General features: G+C 44.5%; 1 protein-coding gene across 3 annotated transcripts in view; it reads right to left on the reverse strand.

Annotated features, from left to right (window-relative positions):
• Positions 1–25042, reverse strand: part of UBP24 (ubiquitin-specific protease 24) — a 40511-nt gene extending 15469 nt beyond the window's left edge. For all 3 annotated transcript variants that reach the window (XM_086506616.1, XM_086506615.1, XM_086506617.1), the window contains exons 1-6: positions 24899–25042; positions 24734–24808; positions 24489–24648; positions 23586–24407; positions 8900–9081; positions 8564–8802 (exon numbers count right to left, since the gene is read on the reverse strand). In XM_086506616.1, the coding sequence (XP_086362742.1) occupies positions 8564–8802; positions 8900–9081; positions 23586–24407; positions 24489–24500 (1255 nt within the window). In that variant the 5' untranslated portion in view covers positions 24501–24648; positions 24734–24808; positions 24899–25042. The remainder of the gene's footprint in view (positions 1–8563; positions 8803–8899; positions 9082–23585; positions 24408–24488; positions 24649–24733; positions 24809–24898) is intronic.

The following is a 25042-nucleotide window of genomic DNA, read 5'->3' on the forward strand; positions in this document are numbered from 1 at the left end:
ATGGCCCCCTAACTCACTCACCCCACACGGTTTTTTATTGATAAGTCACAAAGTACAACTGCCAGGTAGTCACTCTGCAACTGTGCAACCATGCACTAATATGCCATAAGTGACCCCCTAGACATACTTTCTAAGCGCACATGCTCAAAAGCAAACGCTCTACTAAAACACTCCAAAAATGTCAAATGCTTTCAGTGACTGATGTCAAAAAGCTACCCTTGATGCTAAGTCAAAACGTTCTTTTGACCTGCCACATGAGCACGTTTGTACAACCTGCCACGTCATCTCGAATTTTACGGTGGCATGATTTCTGCCGGACGCACACTTGAACTCAAACTTGGGGCACACTCGACTCATCACCTCCTCTTTCAGTCTGGTCCAATAATGCCACATCATCACTTTGTGACATAGATCATGGTGTTGCACCACCGTACACGACTTCTCATAGTCGAGAAGTGTTGGCTGTAAGAGGGTGAGGGCCAAAGGTTTGTGTTGTCCAAATCTACTACACACGACCCTCTAGCACCTATCTAATCTAGTTCTTTACAAAGGCCCTAAGTAGCTATCTCATGGCTCATCAGCTTAGGTTGAGAGGACTGCATATGCCAATATTGGATTCAGGAGCTATTACATGAATGATTTGCAGAGTGACACTGGATTATACTTGCAGAGTGACACTTGATTATACTTGCATGCCCAAAGACCAATTTGCAAAGGGAACAAGAAGCCCTTGAGACCTTTTGTGTTGCCTCAAGGGTGCCATGTAAGATAGTTGTCTTCTCGATTGATTGATCACCCATCCCTCAATGGTCACCTAGGAATAGCTTTCAGTGGATTTCTCTTAAAGTGAGAGAACCCCCTCCCTAGAGACTAGGGGTCTATGCAAGAATTATACAATTTACACTTTTCATATAAGAGTGCGAAAGCAATAACATGGGAAAGGAGTTCTTAGCCACCGACCTAGCATGGAGTTTAAGCCATGAGCCGGATTGCATCCAAAGGTACCTTGCAACTAGTGCTACCCCCAAATGTGTGTGAATGAAAGCGTACCCAAGAGAAATGCCCAAGTGGAGGGTGACTATGTATGTAAACTGCATCTATAGGAATAGAGAGAGAGAGAGAGAGAGAGAGAGAGAGAGAGAGAGAGAGAGAGAGGTGTGGAGGGTAAAATAGAGTGCATAGATGACACAAGAGAATCACAAAAGAGAATCTTTCAATGCCCCATTCAAATAAAACACACAAACCGAAAATTAGGTATACCATACATTTAAAACCATAAATGACTAAGTAAAAGCAACGGAGCCTATGTCAGATCAAGCCGTCCACCCATAAGCATCCGCTCCTACTACAGATAGAGAGAATTTCACTTCACCGAGAGCGAGCTAGAACACCTCCAAGTTACCTAGTGTTGCTAAATTGGTTTTATCTGGCATAAAAATAATTTTAAATGAATTATTGGCTTTATAAGTGAGAGGGTTTTCTCGCTTGGAACAGGAAAAATAATTCTAAATGAATTATTGGAATTTTAAGTGAGAGGGTTTTTCTCACTGGAGACATCCAAGTACAGAGTATTCCTAGTGCGTCATTCAAAGTAATGACAAGAGCACTGAGAACGGGAATACCTGTAAGGCCACCAGGAATGGGTACTTCTGATGCGTCAAAACGGATGGGTGACAGGAAGCATCAGTAAGAAGTATCCGACCATCCGGGAACGGACATCTCTGATGCCTCATAGGATGGGTGACATAGAGCATCATGAAGGGGATTGTACCGTAAGTTTGGTAGGAAAGGACTAGGTGATGGGTATTCCTGATGCGTCACAAGGTGGGTGACGAGTGCATCAGAAAGGGGATATCCATAGTCGAGAGGAAATTCGAACTGGAAAGAGGTATACGCGTAAAGACGCAAGCACAAGAATAAAGATGGGTTTTGAGAAGCTTTTCTTAAAAAGCGGAAAATTTGAACGAGTTTTCCGGGAAGAGCAAACACTTTCCCGCAAGGAATCTATGTCTGCATTGCATTTGTGCATGTGGTTGCATCCAGGGACGCCTGGGAAGTGTTGTGAAAAGCACTGTTTTAAACTTATAAGGTTTTATTGAGTTTTTGGGCAAGTTCAGACCAATTTTAAAATATGCCGACCGTCCACTTAATAAGTGGACAACCACTTAGAAAATAAAGCAACAAAACCAGCCAGCGAATTCTCTCTCCCTATTTCGGGTAGAACAGAAAAAAAAAAATTTGAAAAAAAAAAAAAGACCACGATCTCTACGCAAGCAGCTATTCGTGCCGTGGTCAAGGAGCTATAAAAGCACCACATGCCCTCACTGAAAAGGAGTTGCCAACGCCAGCAAGAGAAGACTCTGCCGCCAGAAAACGCGAGAGATCGCGAGACTACGAAGCACGGAAGTCGCTTTGCCCGTGCAAGAGCGGCAGGTATCTATTGTGGATTCGCCATACGAATTATTGTCGTGTATTTGCATGTGTGTTTGCAGGTACTTCATCGCGAAGGAGAAGCGAGAAAGCTTTGGCCTATGCTTGGCAATTCCAGAAACGGAATTCGGAAATTGTCTGCGGAGTCTCAACTCCGAGTACAGACGGAAAAAGGATTGAGAGCTTGTCTCTCGGATTTCCCTTACGGGAAGGAACGATCATCGAGTCAAAGATTTAGAACGGAGGGGTTTTCTCTGGTTCTTGTGCTTGTAAAAAGATTCTCCCTAATAAAGAATTCTCTTTAAGGGGGGGGACCAGCCCATCTTCTGGTCCCCAGTACTGTGTCGATCTTCTCACTCACTCTCTCTCTCTCTATTTATTTCTCTCTATATCCTTTGGCTTCAGTATTAAGTGCTAAATTCTATTTATCCGAGTATATTTTATATTGTTATGCGCTCCCGTTTGTGACACTTAGGCCGAACATAAAACGAGGCCGCTTCACCTCCCTCCATAAGCCCAAGCTTTGAAAGGATTCTAAATACTGACAGATGGTAGGATATCAACACCAACCATACCAATTCAAGCGCTATGTCTCTTCGGTGCCACACTAAGCCACGCCACAGCAAGATCCCCGACGTGTTAGCCATGTAGATCATTCAACCCCTGACACGCTAACCGTGTAGATGACCCTAACAAAAAAAGATCTAAAAAACACCCCCGATCCAAGAAAGCCCAAGGTCATCGATCCTTTCATCTAAGGTTCAACGATGTAGATGGGCCTAATCTTGTATCAACGTTGTCATGAGAGACATAACACATGAGTCCAACCATATCATATCATTTTGTATATGCACAAACAATCCTTTCCAAGGCAATCAGGTATAAGATCTCTACCCTTACGTATTTGACATAATCTATCAAAATGACTTCATAATCCAATCCAAACCATAAACCATAATCCAAATCCTTATCACATGGATGAGCATTTGTCACAAAGTGATGACATGGCATACCGACCTAGAAAGAAATGGCCGAGTGGACAAGATAAATTGAACCCAGATAAACTTAAAGAACTTAAGGAGAACTTAGTAGGTACCTATAAACAACAAAATAACTAATACGACCTGCAGAGGTTCTCACTTTAGTACACAGTGCATGAGACACATAAGAGATTAGTTGTCTCATCTTTGGAGTTAAGAGTAACCCTAATGTTTTGGAAGGTCCGATGATAATTCCTTGGTGTGAAGGCTTCACTCCGAGAGGTGTTGCTAAATTGGCTTTATTTGATAGAAAAATTATTCTAAATAAATTATTGGATTTAAAAGTGAGAGGGTTTTCTCGCTTGGGACACTAGGAAAATAATTCTAAATAAATTATTGGAATTTTAAGTGAGAGGGTTATTCTCACTGGAGATATCCGAGTACAGATATTTTTAGTGTGTCATTCAGAGTAATGATGGGAGCACTGTGAACGGGATTGTTTGTAAGGCCACCAGGAACGGGTACTTCTGATGCGTCACATCGGATGGTGATGGTGGGGAGCATCGGGAAGAAGTATTCGACCATCCGGTAACGGATATCTTTGATGTGTCATATGATGGGTGACATAGAGCATCCTGAAGAAGATTGTATCGTAAGTTCGATAAGAAAGGACTAGGTAATGGGTATTCTTGATGCATCACATGGTGGGTGACGGGGCCACCGGAAAGGAAATATTCCATAGTCAAGAGGAAATTCCAAACTGTGTTAGAATTGTGCACAAGGATGAGCGCGCACTTGAATGAAGATGGGTTCAAAGGAACTTTGAGAAAAAGAAGATGCTTTTGCAAAAAGCGGGTTGCATTTCGGGAAAGCAGATGCTATCCTGCGAGGAAGTCTATGTCTGCATTGCATTCGTTCGTGCATGTGGTTGCATCCAAGGACGCAAGGGAAGTGTTGTGTAAGCATTGTTTTCAGCTAATAAGGTTTTATTGAGTTTTAAACAGGTTCATACCATTTTCGAAAGGAGGCCGGCCGCCCACTTAATAAGTGGGCAGCCACAGTATTCAAAAAAGCAGTAAAAACAGCAGAGCCCCTTCCCCCCCCCCCTCTCTCTCTCTCTCTCTCTCTCTCTCTCTCTCTCTCTCTCTCTCTCTCTCTCTCTCTCTCTCTCTCTCTCTCTCTCTCTCTCTCTCTCTCTCTCTCTCTCTCTCTCTCTCTCGTGGTCGTAATTTGGGTGATATTGTGATGCTTGTGGTCGTAGTCTGGGTGCGGTCTTAATGCAAGAAGGCCATGTCATTGCCTATGAGAGCCGATGGTTTTCAAGGCCGAAATTGACAGCACAGATTTATGAGAAAGAGCTTTTGGCAGTTATCCATGCTCTTACTCAGTGGCGACATTGCCTACTCGTAGCTGATTTTACGGTCTTCACTGATCATCAAAGTTTACGCTACTTCTTGTCATAGAAGCAGCTATCGGAAAAGCAGATGCGCTCGGCTAACATCTTGTCACAATTTCACTTCCAAATTGTCCATGTGCAGGGACAGACGAACTTGGTGGCAGATGCTTTGTCCAGGAAGCCGTTGGTCTTGGCTATTTCCACGATACATCACAGAAGCTTCGAGGATACGGTCGATCGCTACGCCACAGATCCCGATTTTGTAGATGTATTCAGTCGAATACAGAATGGGAAGGTAGTAGCGGGATATTCCATTCGGGATGGCTACTTGCTGAAGAAAATGATGTTGTGCGTTACACAGCCGCTGAGGGAAAAGGTTATAACCGAATGCCACTGTCCACCATTTACGGGTCACCCCGGCATTGATACCACCTTGAGAGGTATGGAGCGATACTTCTTTTGGCTGAGACTCAAGAAGGATGTGGACGATTTTGTACGCAATTGCTTGGTATGCCAGAAGGTAAAGTTTGACAGGCATAAAGCACAGGGATTGTTACAGCCTTTACCCATTCCCACCCGCCCTTGGGAAAGTATTGCTATGGATTTCATTTTTTATCTCCCGAAGACAGAGTGGGCACGATGGTATGTGGACTATTATTGACAAATTTAGCAAGCAGGCTCATTTCATTCCAATGAAGAAAACAGTCAAGCAGGATCATTTAGTAAGACTGTTCATTGCCCATATATTCACATTACATGGCATGCCTGAGACAATAGTCTCTGACAAAGATCGCTGGTTCACGAGTTTGTTTGGGAAGGCTATTTGGGAGAACATTGGCACGCGGTTGCAGTTCTCGTCATCTTTCCACCCGCAGACAGATGGGCAATCTGAGATTACAAATTCAGTCGTACTGGATTTATTGAAGTCTTACATTTCGAATCAGAAGACTCAATGGGAAAAGTTTTTGCCTTTGGTGGAATTTGCCTACAACAACACGATCCACTCTTCGACGGGGAAGGCACCATTTGAGATTATTGAAGGTGCTCCGAAGGTTCCACCCTTCCTAAGCACGAAAGATAAGATTTTTAAAGCCGACCAAGACACGAGGGACTTGGACACTGCTTTTGCCAAGGTCTTGGAGGCTTTAGAGAAATCTCAGGAAAGACACAAGAAGGCAGCAGATCGACACCGTCGCGATTTGAAATTAAAGGAAGATGATTGGGTGCTCTTACGTTTTGAGAAGGCACGTCTAAGAATGAAAAATGGGAATGGAGCAGCTTTATCCAAAGCTTAGCATGAGATACTATGGACCTTTCCAGATAAAAGAAAAGATAAATGATGTCTCCTTTAGACTCAAGCTGCCCGATACTTAAAGAATTCACAATGCTTTTCATGTGAGTCTCTTGAAGCCTTTTAAAGGCGATGTGCCCAATGATGGGGAGCCGAATGAGCAACCCGAAGCGGAGGAAAGCGAGGAGATACTCGTTCCAGAACAGATACTGGCACATAAAAATAGAAAGATTAAAGGTAAAGTGATAAGGCGGTTCTTGGTTAAATCCAAGAACTATCCCGCATTGGATGGGAAGTGGATGGAGGAGGAGGAGGACCTGGCACATACTCCTCAAATTGTGAACCTTTACCTTGAAGCATTCCGTTTAGCATAGTCAACTCCGATAGAACCCCCATTTCAGCATGGGTGAATCTAGTGCAACGGGTATGCACAAGAGGCGAGTCACTCCGCTCCTTTATCAACAGATTACCCGATATTTTGATTTGATATAGAGTCACTGATGTCCCTTTGCATTTCAAGGATACTGCTGAGCTAACAGTATTCAATTGTATGACTTTATGAACTGGAATTCCAGATAATGAAAATGATACTGATTGATTTGTACTTGACTTGTTTAAGTGCAGGAGCTGATAGACAAAATGACTGCAGCATTTCGGTCTCATAAATCTCTATAGACATGATTGCAATATGGATTAGTTAATGGGGCATCTGTGAGGTCCCGACTGGATCTAGATGCAATTGCTAAATACATTGCCGATTAATCATGGTCTTGAGATTTGGAATGATTTGTCATGTGATGTCCTGTCTTGTGATGTGATTGTCGATTGGTACATGTGCTAGATGTGTTGTTCCTAGTGCGTCGGTACTAACAGCCAGTGTCTGCTAAGACAATTTATGGCCTCTATCTGTTTTGCAAGCATAATCGAGGGCAATTACAATGCTTTCAAGAGGGGGGTATGTCACAAAATGGTGACATGGCAGCATACCCTAGACACACACTGACGTGGCCACAGTACGGGTTTCCGGATTTTGCGTTGCAAAATCCGCCGACATGCTGACGTGGCAAGCGTACAGACAGTTGTACGGATTTTCGCTTTTTACGCTAACACGGCTGTACGGAATTCCTGGATTTGCGCTGAGATGCTTTTGGGGCTTGAATGCTTTAATTTCTAAAAGCTTTTGGGCCCAATGCTTATGAGTAAGATGCTTTTGATTTTGGGGCTCTGCTTTTGGGCATCCCTTGTAACAATAAATAAGTGGGCAGGGCCTCACTTCTCAAAGCATCTAGACGTAGAGTCTGAGAGTAAGCACCTACCCACTCTCTTGTACTTTGAACACAGATTTATACAAAAAGAAATACCGAAAGGGGCGCCAATCTTTGGGGCCAATATCTCTAGGCACAGAACTACGCCGGGCCATGTCGACTCAAGTGTGAATTGTGAACTGTTTGGAAGTGAATCTCTGCTGTGTTGCGGTAGAGTCTAGACTTGTGCTGTCCAAGTTTGTTACATTAAATTGATGCAATTTCCAGATGCATCATACTGTACCTTGAAAGCTTTTCATAGGTGAGAACAATCAGTAATACACTCTCTGTTGTGAAGCACAACCCCAGACTCGACGCCACTTCTGGTATTTCTTCAACATCAGAACGTTGGCACTAGAGTCCCAGTACAACTCTCATCCACTATGGGGTCATTACGAAATAGAGTCCAATTGACCCCTTGGGTGCTTATAGACTAACCAGAAGCTGAATTGAAACTCTCCCGAAAACAGCTTCTACACTGGGAAACTTTTTCCAGTGATCTCCACTCCAGGTCGGCAAGCTGCTTTTTGGGCCAGCTTGGATGCTTTTCTCATTGTGTGGTGCTATTGCTACACTGAGTCGTCAAGCTGCTTTCAGGCCAGCGTTTAGATGCTTTTCTCATTATATTGCATGGTGTTGTTGCTGCACTCTCATTTCCAGTTTGTAAAGAACTTCCAAGCAGCTGGATTGCTGTGTCAGCTCTGCCACCTGTAATACTGCATCAGCATGATCGGATGACTTAATGTACTAGCGATCTCCATCAATTGCAGTCCAAAGTTGATGCCATGTCATCACTGTCCTTGCATGAGCAGCATGCCAGGTGGTGATGCTGATACTTACATACCATCAGAGACTCGGATATTTCCTCTCACAATACAAGCTGTTTGAGAAACAGATGCCATGAGCAAATTTCTTATCTAATTTTTACATCCAGATTCTTTACACTTCTAAAAGGAAAAACTTAGTCGCAGATGCTCTCTCACGATGGCCCAAGTTGATGCTCCACCTTCTGCGATCGAGCATGAAACAACGCGAGCAATAGACACAAACTTCTACTAGACACCACACCTGTTACCTATGTCTCTCAGCATTTGTCATGTCAAACTAGAGAACAATCTTTATATATCATAAGGAAAAACCAAACAAAGACGTGGTGTTTTACCTTTTGTCTTCACAACACTGCAAAGCTCTCCGCCAAATATATCAGTAAGGGCAGATTTGCAAAAGGTATGGGTTCGAATAACTGCTGTCCGATTCTTGGGACCAACAGTCTCCCAATCGTCCTCTTCAGAGGCCTCAGAAGCAGTGCCGTTTCCAGTCTGCTTTCTCCCATCTAAACGAAGTAGTTCATCATGAAAACGGTCCATTGTGAAAGTGAGGAACTCTTGAGCATCCTCCTGTCTATTGTCCACCAATCAGCTCTTGGGACAGGAAAATGAGCAGCACAATAACAAGGGTTACCAATATCCCATGCAACAAGGTAGAAATGTGTTAATACCTGCTTCTTGCAACACCAGTGGATGGCTGATTAGGATTGAATTGGTGGAGAATCTTATCGAACATTGATGGCACAAATGGTTTCCCAGCATTGAATGAAACTTTTGCATTTCTATCATGAGGTTGCTGAAATTCAAACTCTCTAAAAAATTCCACACAAGCACAAAGAGTAGGGTAGCCAACCTGACAAAAAGTCACAAGACACTCTCTCTCTCTCTCTCTCTCTCTCTCTCTCTCTCTCTCTCTCTCTCTCTCTCTCTGAGCGACACAAAGAGATGACTTCTTGGGTGGATGTTCTTACAAAAACTCAGCAGAAGGCGGATGAAGCCGAGAAATGGATCGAGGTGGCCAAGAAAGGAAAAGGCAAGGAGATAACATCCACGTCCACACCCACTATCATTAATCAGACACTAGAGGAGGAGCAAAGAAGACGTGTGCACGCTTTACATGTGAGAATTTGCGGTCTTAAAGACAAAGGCAATGTGGACGAAGAGGTAAAAGAACTCGTGGCCTTGATGGGGGTTCATGAGCCGACGCACACAAGAGCCTGGAGAGTGGGCAACATAAAGAAAAATGGAAGCAGTGGGGAAACCTCAAAAGAAAGGGCACTCATCCTCCGTTTTCCCTCCATGGAAGCGAAGAAGTCCTTCTTGAAGAAAAGGCCAACTCTTAACGAGACGGGCATATTTCTCGGGGATGATCTTACCCTTTCGCAGATCGCTCGTATGCAGGAAGTAATGCCAGAGATTAGAGCGGCAAGGGCAAAAGGCAAGATTGCCTTTTACTGAGATGGAAGAGTAGTAATACTCGAGCGACGCTCCACATGATGGTGCGAGACTTATGGGACCACACTCAAAGTGGCGGCCTGGAACTGTAATGGATCCATGCGTCTTGATGTGGGTGCTTTTGAGGATAGCTTTACTGGAAGAGACATCATCTTTTAGTCTGAGACACACCAGGCCCCTCAGCAATCCATGCATCACATCAGTGGATACAGATGGGAGACAGCTTACAACCAAGAGGCACGCTCAGAGCACAGAGGATGGGGCTCGGGGGGAGTGGCAGTGTTATTTAGAGAGGATTTGCAGCCATTGATACATATAGCCCCAGGGATGAACAGGCTAGGTACATGTGGGTGAGATTGAAAGAAGAGACAGGCAGATATCTCTACATTGCTATTTGCTACTTTCCCCCGAGTACGTCGGTCTATGCATCACCCAGTGGACAGTCCCCCTTTTCTATTTTGGATGATGACATATGGGAGTTCTCTAGAGATGGTGACATTATCATTCTAGGGGACTTCAATGCTAGGGCTGCCCATCACCAGACAGTGTTTTATGATACTTCAGAGGAGATGTTGAGAGAGCTAGATGTTGTAGAGACGGGCCTGTCCAGACTATCACACGATGCGGAATATACTGAGTATGGACGACACCTGATAGACATGGGCACCGCACATGGACTGGACATCTTGAATGGCCTACAGAGGTTTCCTGCTTCGGGAGGCTTCACATGCTTCCCACACAGACATGGAGCCAACACAGTGGACTATGTCATGGCACAACCGAGCCTCATCTCTAGTATCCAGGACCTCACGGTTGGACCCAGACCTGTTGGTGTGGCAGTGGATCATGCTCTTGTATCGCTGACCATTTCTTTTCAGTTTAGTGTAGCACACAGGCTACAGGCAGCAGCCCCTACTCGCTACACCTTCACGCGGGAGACGACTCTGTATACATAGATGGGATCTACAGACGCCTGTGCACAGAGGAGTTAGGGCGACCTCTGGAGGTACTACTATACTGACACAGACACTACATGATGCAACAGCAGAGGCGTACCCACATACCCAGCCTGAGCAGAGACGCCGTTCAGGGAACATGCCCCAGAACAACTGGTATGATGAGGAATGTCAGGACACTAGAGCTAGACTTCAGAGGGAGGTGCTTTTGGGGAACATCACTCATAGGCAATCACAGTTTGACTTTTGACGCCTAGTGAGGCGGAAGAAGAGGGCATTTTTTGCTCGCCTAGAGCAGGATCTATACCAGCTATTCTTGAGTCGGGATTCACGTGAGGCGTGGAGGCTCTTTCATGAGCACTCCCCCCCCCCCCCTGCCATCACTTCTACAGAGGCCTGGGGCCAGTATGCATCATCTTTGTACACAGTTCCTGAGCAGCCCCCCCTTCCCGACCCCCGCGATCCATGCCCGCACACGTGTTTTTTTCACTGCTGAGATGGTGAGGAAGGTCATTGACAGGATGAAGACTGGGAGAGCATATGATCATGATGGCTTAGTAGCTGAGCATTTCATGCATGCCAAAGACTTACTAGCAGAGCTTCTAGCAGTTATGTTTAACCGTGCCATGTGGGAGGGCTTGCCTGATACCTGGAGCCTATCTACTATTGTACATGTCTTCAAGTCGGGAGACCCTATGGAACCTAGGAACTATCGCACTATCATGATTGGACACACATTGGCACGGTTGTACGCATCTATTCTTGAGCAGTAGCTGAGTAGATGGGCAGAGAGAGAGGGGATGCGCGCAGCCGGGCAGGCAGGTTTCAAGAGGGGTTTTTCTGCTTTTGACCATATCTCGACACTCAGAGCCATCATTGAGGAAGGCAGATCGCGTGGGAGACGGACCTATTGCAGCTTTGTGGATTTCCGTAAAGCATTTGACACAGTGCCCCAGAGCGAGATTGCTGCGCAGATTACAGGAGATGGGAGTACCCACAGAGCTCATTTGGGGGTCATGGCATTATACAGGTCAGTAGTGGAGCATGTATGCACCCCAGAGGGTCTATCCACACCGGTTTACTCCACTATTCGGGTGAAGCAGGGCTGCCCACTCTCTCCTACTCTATTTGGTATGTATGTAGATGAGGTTTTCATATATTCTTATTGAATTTGCCCTACCCAATTCCCAACAAAAGTAACTTAAAAATAATAAGTCAAAATGTCAAAAATAGGGAAAATAGGTCTATGCATTGTAAAAATGCTCCTGATGGGTTCTGATGGAAATCTGATGATCGTGCTGTGTGCAACCAGAGGATATGCATCTACTCTAAGTGCCTGTACATGCACGGTCTGCGAACAGACTCACAAAAGTGCCAGATCAACTTCTTATTCTAGACTTGACTGACTGAATTGAACCCATGTCATGAAGTAGCTTGTCCACGTACACATAAGGTTAGATGTGCACGTGACTTGGCTTCGGAAACAACCTTTCCTTGCCCTTCATCTTCTTTAACCTTGCCTTTTCAAACCGCAAAAGAACCTAATCACCAGGTGAAAACAAGAGTTCACGATGGTGACGATCAGCAACCCTTTTCTGCTTTGCCTAACCCTTTTCTGCTTTGCCTAAGAAGCTTAAATTTCTTGATACATTTCATCCATGTTCTTTACATATCAATTTGCATCAAAAATCATATCCTTTGTGTGCAAAATGGGAGGAACCTTATTGCCACGTTCAATAATTTCAAAAAGTCACTTACCTAATGACAAACGCACCGTATTGTTGTATGCATACTCAAGCATAGGTAGATATTGTTCCCACTTGCCCTTATTATGTGACACGTAGCATTTAAGCAGACCTAAGCCAGAAGAATTAGTCTCTTCTGACTATCAATCAATTTGTGGATGAAATGAAGAGGAAAGCTTGAGCGTATTGCCCATGTTTTCAAACAAGCCTCTCCAAAACAGGCTCGCCAAATAAGGATCATGATCGCTCACAAATAATGATTGCATCGCTGTTGTTGCTTTTTTTCCCCAATCCCGCATATTTCCGGAGATTCCGTACACTGCTGCCACGTGGCAATTTCCCGCTTGATTTTCCAACCACTTTAGGGTTTCAGCCAGCAGTTAGGGTTAGGGTTTCCAAAAATTAGGGTTTCTGAAAATTAGGGTTTCTGCTGTCTGTAGCCACGTCATCACTTTGTGACATACCCCCCTCTTGAAAGCATTGTAATCGACCGCAATTACGCCTGCAAAACCGACAAAAGCCATAAACCGTCTTAGCAGACATGACTGTTAGTACCTACGTACTAGGAACACACATCTAGCACATGTACCAAATCGACAGTCACATTACACGACATCACAGGACATCACTCGACATCACATGACATTCAACATTTATTCGGATCTTCAACATGATTTATCGGCAATGTAGCTAGCAATCGCATCTAGCTAGCAATCGGGACCTCATCGATGTCTGATTGACTAACCCCTATTGCAACCATGTCTATTCGAGATCAATCAGACCAAAATGCTGCAGTCATTTCGTCTATCAGTTCCTGCACTTAAAAGAAGTCAAGAACGAATCAATATCATAATCAGGAATTCCATTTCATTAAAAGTCATACAACAGAATACTGTCAGCTTTCAGTATCCCTGAAGCTCAAAGAGACATCAGTGACTCTAGTATCTAAATCAAGGCATTTGTTGACAAAGGAGCGGAGTGACTCCCCTCTTGTGCATCCCACTGCACCAGATCTCCGGCCAAGCTGAATTCTGGGTTCCGTTTGGAGTAGACTATGCTAAACCAAAAGCATCGAGGTAAAGTTTCACAATCTGAGAAGTATCTGCTAGGTCCTCCTCCTCCATCCACTTCGCATCCAATGCAGGATAGTTCTTGAACTTAACCAAGAACCGCCTTCAGACTTTACCTTTAGTCTTCGTATCCTTATGTCATCATCAGGCACATCACCCTTAAAAGGTTTCAAGAGACTCACATGGAATGCATTGTGAATCCTCCAAGTATCTGGCAGTTTCAATCGGAAGGAGACATCATTTATCTTTTCAGTGATCTGGAAAGGTCCATAGTATCGCATACTAAGCTTTGGAAAAAGCCTCTCCTTTCCTTTTTTCTTTCCTAGGCATGCCTTCTCAAAATGTAAGAGCACCCAATCATCCTCCTTCAATTTCAAGTCAGGATGATGACGATCCGCTGCCTTTTTCTGTCGTTCTTGAGACTTCTACAAAGTCTCGCGAACCTTGGCAAAAGCCGTATCCAAATCTCGCGTATATTCATCCGCTTCAAAGATCTTATCTTTCGTGCTCAGGAATGGTGGAACCTTCGCAGCACCTTCAACAATCTCAAATGGCACCTTCCTCGTCGAAGAGTGTATCGTGTTATTGTAGGCAAATTCCACCAAAGTTAAGTACTTTTCCCATTGAGTCTTCTGATCAAAGATATAAGACTTCAATAAATCTAGAACCACTGAATTTGCAATCTCAGATTGCCCATCAGTCTGCAGTGGAACGATAACGAGAACTGCAACCGCGTGTCAATGTTCTCCCAAATTGCCTTCCAAAACAAACTCGTAAATCTGGGGTCTCTGTCGGAGACAATCGTCTCAGGCATGCCATGTAATCTGAAGATCTGGGCCACAAACAGTCTCGCTAAGTGATCCGACTTGACTGTTTTCTTCACTAGAATGAAATGAGCATGTTTGCTAAATCTGTCAATAACAGTCCAGATACCATCGTGACCACTCTGTGTTCTCGGGAGATCAAAAATAAAATCCATTGCAATACTTTCCCAGGGACGGGTGGGTATGCGTAAAGGCTGTAACAATCCCTATGCCTTATGCCTGTCAAACTTGACCTTCTGACATACTAAGCAACTGCGCACAAACTCTTCCACATCCTTTTTGAGTCTTGGCCAAAAGAAGTATATCTCTACCCCCTTAATGGCGGTAGCAATGCCGCGGTGACCCGTAAAAGGTGGACGGGGGCATTCAGTCATAACCTTTTCTCTCAACGGCTGTGTAACGCACAACATGGTTTTTCTCATCAAGTAGCCTTCCCGAATGGAGTATCTTGCTACTGTCTCCCCATCCCATATCCGTGTGAAAGTATCTGCAAAATCTGTATCTGTGGCATATTGATCGACCATATCCTCGAAGCTCCTATGATGTATCGCGGAAATAGCGAGAACCAACGGCTTCCGAGACAAAGCATCTGCCACCACATTCTTCTGTCCCTGCACATGGACAATTTGGAAGTGAAACTGTGACAAGATGTTCGCCCACCGCATCTGCTTTTCCGAAAGCTGCTTCTGTGACAAGAAGTAGCGCAAACTCTGATGGTCTGTAAAGACAATAAAATCTGCTCCGAGTAGGTAATGCCGCCACTGAGTAAGAGCATGGATAACCGCCAAAAGCTCTTTCTCATAAATCTGTGTTGTCATCTCCGGCCTAGAGAACAATCGTCTCTCGTAAGCAATGACATGGCCTTCTTGCATTAAGACCGCACCCAGACTACGACCACAAGCATCACAATATACTTCAAATGACTTCTGCAAGTCCCGCAAAGTTTAAACTGGTCCCGTAGTCAATTTCTCTTTCAGTGTCTGAAAGGCAGTCACCTCTGTGGATCCCCACGAGAAAGGGACTCCTTTCTGTGTCAAGATATGCAAAGGGGAAGCAACCTCTGCAAACTTTCGTATGAACCGCCTGTAGTACGAACACAATCCCAAGAAGCTTCTAACTTCATGGACATTCTTCAAATCGGGCCAATCACGTATGGTCTCTATCTTGGCCGAATCCATTTGCACTCCTACTGCTGAGACAATGTGTCCCAAAAAGTGTATCTCTGGTAGGAAAAATTCACTTTTCTTTGCATTAATCACTAACTTGTGATCTCGTAATGCCTGAAAGACCTGAAGCAGATGATCTCTGTGTTCTGCCTCACTCTTGGAGAAAACAATGATGTCGTCCAAGTAAGTGCCAACAAATAACCTGTACTCTCGAAAAATCATGTCCATCATCCGGTTAAATGTCACAGGAGCATTGGCCAAGCCAAAAGGCATCATCAAAAACTCAAATAACCCAAAAGTAGTCCGAAAGGCTGTCTTGTAGACGTCTCCCGGTGCGATTCGGGTGTGATGATATCTACTCTTCAAGTCAATCCTGCTAAAGCACGAGGATCCCTGTAACCTATCGAGTATATCATCGATCCTAGGAATCGGAAATCTGTTCTTGATGGTGATTTTGTTGAGAGCTCTATAATCAATGCACATTCTCCAAGATCCGTCTTTCTTCAAAACCAACAACACTGGAGAGCGATACGGTAGGCTGGACAAGACCCTTTTCCAAGAGGTCTTTCACTTGGTTCATAGTCTCTTCATTCTGTGCTCGGCTCACACGGTAAGGTGGCCGGTTCGGTGATGTGCTTCCAGGTATCAGATCAATGGTATGATCTTCAGGACGAGTAGGTGGTAACTCGCCTGGTAGGCCCTCTGAGAAGCAATCGGCGTGAGAGTGGAGAAAATCTTGGCGTTCTTTATCAAGTTTAGACATATTTGTCCTATCCTTATCGCTCAATTCTTTCATAAAGATCGAGTAAACAAACAGACTAGATTTTATTAATTTTGAAATAGCCGAAGCCGATACAATAGAGACAGACTCGCCCTTTTAGTTTAATATCAAGTACAATTGTTCTGCCCTTTTCTGAAGTCAAAGTCGCTTTTCTCGCTCGATAATCGACCACGGCGTTGTTCTTGTGGTACCAGGGAATCCCTAAGAGAACATCACAACCCTCCAAAGGCATTATGAAGAAGTCCTCATGCCCCAAATACCCCTGACAGTGCAACCGAAGTTTGCCAATGACAGGTGTAATGGCTACATCCCTGCCGAGTGCCACTAGAACTGCCTCCGCAAGTGGTCCCATCCGATCGGGAGTGACCTCGAGCCGCGCCGCCAATTCCGGTGAAATGAAGTTGACCTTGGCTCCTCCATCAAAGAAGATCAGGGCCTCTTGATCTTTCACTTTGCCCCAAGCTCGGCAAAGTTCTATACTCTCGTCCATAGGGTCGGGATCGATACCCACACAATCTGGAACCAGTCCTATTTTCATCTTGCCTTTTCGTCCACGTTCCTCAGTTGCTCTCGAACTCTCAGGCCTATCGTCGTCCTTATCATTCTGTTCTTTCTGTGCCTTTTTAGGGCACTTCACGGAGATGTGTCCATGTTCCCCGCATCCAAAGCACTTCCCCTCCTTGATGAATCGAGCTCGCCCCTGAGGAGTAAACTTGGGTCGTGCATCCTTTTTCTCTAGGTTGCTCTTTTTCTTTCTACTTTCATTCCCAAAAGTCTGTTCAGATCGTTGTGTCGTGGCCTCATCTGTGGGGTAGGTCAGACTGCCAGAGTGAATGGCAAAGCCCCGCTTCGCATGACTCATCAACTCCTGAATAGAAGTTGACTTCTGCTCCAGTGATCTCAGATCTCTGTAGGTAGACCCAAGGTAAACCGCTCAATCTGTTCTCTAAACGAGATCTTCTTGAATGAAGAGGCGGGTAGAAAAGAGCTCTAGAATCTCACATTAAGCATTGATTGTATCTTTCTTGGTCATCCGAAGATGGTTCCAAACAGCTCGTATATCTCGTTCATACTCTTGCGTCAACCAAGAAGAAATAAAAAGCTTCTTACATTTCAACCATTTAACTGGCGCAGTCTTGTTTAAAAGAAGCACGGGCCACCAAGTGCGAGCATTCTCCTTAAAGTAAGAGGCAGCTCTCCGAATCTTGGAGTGCTCTGAGTAGCGTCCTCCCGCGAAAGTGATGTCAAACTGCTATATAAAAGACAAAGCCTTCGAAGCATCTGAGTATCCTGAAAAAGTTGATCGAGTGGCCACCTTCCTTAAACTCTCGGACTTTCTTGCTTTTATCTTCGAGAAAGTCATACTGATTGGCTTTATAAAAATTCTTCTTGTTCGCATAAAAGTTTCCGTCATCGGAATCTGAGCTGTCTGTAGACGAGTCCTCAATAGAACTGTCAGTCTCTGGGCGAGATTTAGCCTTCTTTGCCTTTTTCTTGCCCTTTCCGAAGCTTTGTTTCTTGCTTCGCTTTTTACCTTTTCTGTCTTCTTCGCTCGAATCTAAAGAGCTAGAAGAACTGTCAGAAGAAGAAGAAGATAAAGAAGAAGAAGAACTAGGTACTCCTTCAAAGTGAACACGCTTCTTCTATTTCTTTGCTTTGTCAAATGTTGACTAACGACCCAAATAACCCGAGAAGTCAGTGCTTTTCTTTTGCTTTTTGCCGTGCTTTTTGGCTATCTTTTGCGCGTCAAAAAGCTGAGCAATCCGTGCATCCACTACCTCTTGTAATTCCTTCTCTGAATACTGTTTGTGATCAAAAGGTTTCTTGAGAGCGGATTTCAAGGGTGGTGTAGTGGTTTTCTACCCACTCCGCATGCACTTCTTGAAAAGAAGTCTCGCTCATATATTTTGCCAATTTCGGATCCTTCGCAAAACTGAGCATCATCTTTGTTGCATCGCCGATCAATTAACGACGCTTCATCTCTCTTTGCTCCGCCTGAGTAGGCGGAGGCAGGCCATACTCTGCCGGAATCTTCGTTGTGATCCCTGCTCGTATCTCCAGATGCAGAGGGAGTCGATTGATCCTTGCGTGAAGCCATAGGTGCCGCGGAAAAAAAAATAAAGATCGGATTTCTCGTAGAAGAGAAATCGGCCGCCACTATGACAGACTTAGACACTCCAAGTCAAGAATCAATCGCGACAACACCAAATAACCACTTCAAAACCATTCACAGATCACAATGGATTTGCACTGGCTCGGCGGACTTCCGTGCCTAGACTGGCGCCCCTTTCGGTATTTCTTCATGTATTAAATCAATGTCAGAGTATAAAGAGCCGTTAGGGTTTCACTCTCAGACTCTGCGTCCAGATGCTCTGAGAAGTGAGGCCCTCACCACGTATATAAAGATTACAAGGGATGCCCAAAAGCAGAACCCCAAAAAGCTTCCAGTTCAAAAGCAATCTCTCTCTCTCTCAAGAGAGCCAAAAATAAAGCACTCTCTCTCTCTCTCTCTCTCTCTCTCTCTCTCTCTCTCTCTCTCTCCAAGCGTAGAGAAAAGCAATGACTGCGTCGCTGTTGCTTTTTTTTCCCAATTCTGGAAATTCCGTACATTGCTGCCACGTGGCAATTTCCCGCCTGATTAGGGTTTTCAGCTACTTTTGGGTTTCAACCAGCAGTTATGGTTAGGGTTTCCAGAAATTAGGGTTTCTGAAAATTAGGATTTCTGGCAGAAATTAGGGTTTGCAAGAAATTAGGGTTTTTGGCAAAAATTAGGGTTTCTGCTGTTGGTAGCCACGTCATCACTTTGTGACAGTTCATTCATGTCATCAAGCTCATGATGATAAGGAATTGACAACTGAAATTTGTGGCTTTCTTGATGTAAGGTGGAGCGGAAGTGAATGTTGAACTTTGCTCAAGATGAGTGCTCCACACTGTGCTCAAGGGTTCCTTTTACTTACGGAAGGGAGAGCATTCCGTTCCTTTAGTGAGAGAGTGCAATGGACACAAACAAAGTGATGAACAATGTGAATGAAGGTGGAGTCTGAGAGATAGAGAGAGAAGAATACGACAGCAGAATGCTGTCAAACCCTCCTCCGAAGGCCCGACTCTCTATGGCGAGAGCGGTCTACTATTAATTGCACAAATCTCTACAATGCTTTGGACTTGCCGACAATGTCGACGACGACGAGGCGAACTAAAATCTGAATATGTTAATGGCTGAAATCTGCAAATCTCTATTTGCTGAATTCTGACTCTATGTCGGTGACGATGTCGATGACGACGATGCGCTGAAACGCAGATGCTGAAATCTGCGTTTTCCGGGCTGAATCTGGAAACTGTGTTGGATCTGACCGTGCGGCGAGGATCTCCTACGGGAAGGTGAGATCTACAACGTCCGGGGGTCGTTCTGTTGTGCCTAAGTGCTGAAAACTGAAAACGTTGATGCTTCTAATTGTTCCGTCCCGAAGGATATCCAAAACGCTAGGATGGTATGCTGATCCAAAAACGCTAGGGCTGAAAATGGGTCCTGCTGCAAAACGTTGTGAATCTGCTGGTGCAAACCACTAATGCTAGTGCTGATCTGTCCTCTGCTGCTGCTAGCTGAGCTGCAATGCAAAAACGCCACGCTGCTGGTCTTGTCCAAAAAACGCTAGCTTTGCAGATGGTTGAAAACGCTAGGTCTTGGGGGTCCTGCTGAGAAGGTGCCTGTGGAACCGAAGTTCCTGCTGCCTCTTCTCCCAGAAAGTGCTAGCGCTAGGTTTTCTTATCTACTAGACCTGCTAATTTGCCCTACCCAGTTTCCAACAAAAGTCACTTAATAAAAAAGTAAAAATTGTCAAAAATAGGGAAAATAGGTTCTGTGCATTGGAAAATGCTCCTGATGGATTCTGATGGTTAATCTGATAATCATGTTGTGTGCAACCAGAGGATATGCATCTAATCCAAGTGTCTGGACATGCACGGTTTGCGAACATACTTACAAAAGTGCCAGATCACTTCTTATTCTGGACTGACTTGATTGAACTGAACCCTTGTCATGCTGTAGCTTGTCCACGAACACATAGGATTGGATGTGTATCGTGACAATTGACAATACAGCCACAACATTCTACATGCCTTCCATATGTACAATCTGAAAGTGGACCATAGAGAAAATGTTTGCCCATCGCATATGCTTTTCAGAAAACTTTAACTGTGTCAAAGAAGTATCACAAGGTCTGATGGTCTTTTTGGACCACAAAATCAGCACGTAGCACGTAGGGTTTCATCTTAAAAGCGCATGAATCACAGCCAATAGCTAGGGAAGTATCTTTGTGGACTAGAACCTGGCGCCAAATCTATCCTAGGGCCTCTCTGGCAACATCTGCAATGGTAATGAATCAACAAAACAATCACTAAACTCTCGCAAAAATGCTTAACACAGATAAATTTTGACCGACAATTATCTGAAACATCAGACACAAAAATCAAGTACGCACACATATAATTTTTATTTACAGTAGTGATAGCCGAAGCTGGGACATACTCTCCTTTAAGCTTTACATCCAAAATGTGAGTTTTGCCCCTGTGCTGCAGGGTGACCTTTTTGTTGAAGACATCCAATACTCCATGTACACTGTCACAAATACGGCACGGCGGAATTCCGCACCCAAAAGCACTAGCCCCAAAGACTGACGTCCTTTCTTTATTATTGCTCACAGCAAAGTACAACTCCCGAGGGTCCTCTGCTCTCAAACTCTACGTCCAGATGCTCTGCAAAGTGAGGCCCCAAAGGCCTCTTTTAAACTTCAAAGGGATGTCCAAAAGCAATTCTCCCCAAAGAACCTGCTCCTAAAAGCTAGTGCTAAAGCTGCCAACGCATTTTGCGAAAATCCGTACGACATGCCACATCATCAACGTAAATCTCAAGCGTCCATACAATTGCCACGTCATTAGCATGATTTATGAAAAACTCCTTCAAAGTTCAAGCTTTGGGTTTTTAGGGTTTTAGGCCCCACGGCCGATGCTTATAAGTTCTTTGAGTTGGTTGGTTCAATCTCTCGTCCACTCGGCCATTTCTCTTCCAATTGAGCACGGCATATCATCACCTTGTGACATAGATCAAGACATCTCTGAAAGATCAATGCAGTTTGGATGTGATTGCTAAATGGTTACAATGATCAAGATTTGTCTCTGAGACCCTCGACAGAAATGTGCTTGATCAGTGTCTTTGTAGAAGTATTGGATTTGTGGAGTTTGCTGCATGGGTACATAGAGTCAATGCCTACTGAAGAAAATTTCTATCCTTTGGCTGTTATTACAAGCATAATCGAGGGCGATTACAATTCTTTCAAGAGGGGGGAATGCCACAAAGTGATGACATGGCATGTCCAACTCGAAGAGAAATGGCCGAGTGGAAAAGAGAAATTGAAGCAAGAAGATGGGCCATGGGCCTACCAACTTAGAGAACTAAAGGAGCACCGACCCCAAAATATCAAAAGCTTGACCTTTGCGGCTGTTATCCATAAAACCCTACCTGTGCCATGTGGCAGGCTGTATGGATTTCGCGATTTGCGTTGGACTGATGTCATGGCAGTTTTATGTGAGCTTTTGGTAGCAGACATTTTTGGAGAAAGTGCTTCTAAACTAATTGCTTTTTGGGCTCTGCTTTTGAACTGATTGCTTTTTGGGCATCCCTTGTACTGTCTATAAGAGCCCCTAGGGCCTCATTCTGCAGAGCATTTTGGACGCATAGTTTGAGAGCAGAGGACCCTCGGGAGTTGTACTTTGTCGTGAGCAATTTTAATAAAGAAATACCGAAAGGGACGCCAATGCATCTAGGTGCGGAACTCCGTCCTACCGTCTCTCTCGACAAGTTCAATGATTTTGCAGTTTCTGATCGTATTGCTATTGATTTCTCACTTGGAGTGTCCAAGCCTGTAACAATGCCTCTAGTGGATCTCGCAATGAATGTTGATCGAGCGCCAAGTAGAGAGAAGAAGCACTCACTCCATGTGTCTGTAGATGTGATAGGAAGTGCTCACGAGACAATCTCCAAGCCTCACCTGCGTCCTAGCTCAAGAATAAGTGATAAATGAATGTTGATCGAGAGCCGAGTAGAGAGAAGAAGCACTCACTTTGTGCTCACGAAACAATCTCCAAGCCTCACCTGCGTCCTGGCTCAAGAATAACTGATATAAATCTCTCTCTAGTTAAGCTAGATAAGCTTTTTTTTTTCATTGTACAAGGTGCCGTAAGGTAATCCGTGGCTATCTGTGAGTAATGACGCCATGAGCACCTCCCTCTGTAGTCTAATTCTCGTCTCTGTGCACTCCTCATCATACCAACTGTTTTGGGGCATCTTCCCAAAAAGATGTCTCTAAAGGGTGGCTATGTGGGAAGGCATGTGTTGCTGCATCATGTAGTGTCTCTATCAGAACCTATGTAAGCTCATGAAGAGGCGCCCTGGTTCCTCCATGCAAAGACGCATGTATATCTCATCAATATAGACAAAGTCTCTCCCCCTCATAACTGTATAGAGTGGGCCTGCGTGCCTGCCAACAGCGCAACTATATCGCAAGAGAACATAAGCGTAAAAGTCAGGACAGCATGATCCAGTTATCACCCCAATTGGCCTAGGGCCCACCAGAAAATCATAAATACATGGAATGAAACTAGGTGTAGTCATGACATAATCCAATGTACTAGCTCCATGACGATGGGGAAAACAAGTGAAACCGCTTTACTCAAGGAATCTCTTGATACCATTCAAGATGGCTAAACCATGTGCACTACCCATCTCACTAAGAAATCTGCATTACTCCGTTGCTCTCTATCCTATGTGACTCTAGCCAGACCCATGTCAGTGGTATCAAGCTGTCATAGAAGACTGACTGTCACTACCCTGTCCTAGCGTTGAAATCTCCTAAAATCATGATATCACCATCCCCTGCGTAAGAACAGCAAACAAAACGAGAGAAAAGAAACCATCGTAGGTAGCACAAGTGACATAAGAGGGGAGGTGAAGGCAGCCAAGTAGAGCACATGCGATCCCATAAATCTTGAGCGACCATCGTAGTTAAAAGTACGGTGGTTGCTTAAAGTGGTTCATCAGTGTGGAAAATCGATCCACTCTCTCTCTCTCTCTCTCTCTCTCTCTCTCTCTCTCTCTCTCTCTCTCTCTCGCACACGCATACGCACGAACACGACACATACATAAATACAGACCACATTCATGCACATAGTTCTTTTTCTTTACATACAGGATATTTGTTACAGGATTGTCTATATCAAATCCATAGCCACTTTTATAAGAGTGCTAAAAGAAAGCAACGACACAATTGCAAAAACATCCGCTTAAGTGATCAGAAGAGCTGCATACCGCAGGAACACCTCGAGCCTGTAGAGTGCGGAGCAGGTGAACAAAAGGAGAACAAGATAGTAGTGCTTGTAAAGTTGCATTCAAAAAGCAGAGATTTCCATTATTAACAAGACCCCGTGGCTGCAGCCTGTTCCCATCCACCTCAGCTCCCTTCAAGCTTTGTAGCCACAAATCTCCACTCAACTCTGTTAATTGCATAGGTCCATTATCTTTAAGGTTGATGCTTTCATCCCCTTTTGAGTCCTGCACTTGAGGACTTCCAATGGCTTCATCGTCAAGCAGAGCTGCCCAAGTCTTGCTGATAACTTTAGCTGGAGATACCACACTCTCATTGTTGAAGTCCACCGTGCCACATGGTGTTCCTGCACAGGGTGTAATAGCAGTGGAGTCTACATGCAACTCCTCATGCTTGAGGTCATGATCCACAGTAGATGTGTCTCTGTTTCCATCTACCCTATCCAATGCCTCAGTTTTCATAACTTCTTTATTGCTCAAATTACCATTTCCTAAATGGTGCTTATTAGTAGAAATAGTTGTTCCACCATTGTGAGACACTGTAAATTCTTCCTCTTTTGATTCTGAGGAGGTGAGATGTATGGCTAAATCAGCACCTTTTCCCTGCTTCAAATCTCCATTCCTTGTACCAATAATTGCAGATTTAGTTTTGTTTGATCCATTGAGACCATCCCAAATTTTTTTTTCCGACTCCGAAGATTCACTGCCCGAGACAGTCCCGCCCTGTCGATCCTTGCTTGTAGGAGACTCTGAGCTGAACTGAAAATGGCTAGCTTCGTCTTCGGTAAAGGATCCAAATACAAATACCTTGAACCACAAAAATCCCTCCACAAAGTTAGATGAGCTAAGCATCAAAACATAAGCACCAAACCTAAATTAATTACTTACCAGGTTATCCATGTGTATGGATGCAGACCATATCACATGAGTTTACAAACCTTTCCTTTTGAAGGTTCACAGTACACATAAAGCTGAGTATGTTGAACCCAATTTCGCACAAGAACCTTCCTGAGAGAATGTAGCAGGTTACTGAGACCTAGATATGAAGCTGTGCGCAATCACAACAACGAACATGTTACCAACTTCTCGACCACAGATAAAGAGAAAGGAGCGCTTCTGATTGACTAAATTACCAGATGATCCCGATCAAAGACAAGCAGGTAAAGTCTCGCCTTGGTATAAATCTCTGCACAAAGTAGCTCCTGACACTGCCAAACAAGAAAAACGACATTAGTATCGCATAACCCACATGTCGTTTTGCATTAAGAGCAATGGTCGTGTATGATAGGTAGTGCTACCCGCGATCGCCAAGGAGCGGAAGGCCGTCGAGAGGTTTAACTCAGAAGATTGTGTATAAGTCTGCAAAGCCCACTATCTTTTTGCCGCTTCCGTTCCAACAAAGTTGAAGGCTTTAGGCTATTTGCGATGAGCCCATAGCTAGG

This window comes from Adiantum capillus-veneris, chromosome 30 (genome assembly GCF_014529385.1).
Source record: "Adiantum capillus-veneris isolate H3 chromosome 30, ASM1452938v2, whole genome shotgun sequence".
Taxonomy (NCBI): Eukaryota; Viridiplantae; Streptophyta; class Polypodiopsida; order Polypodiales; family Pteridaceae; genus Adiantum; species Adiantum capillus-veneris.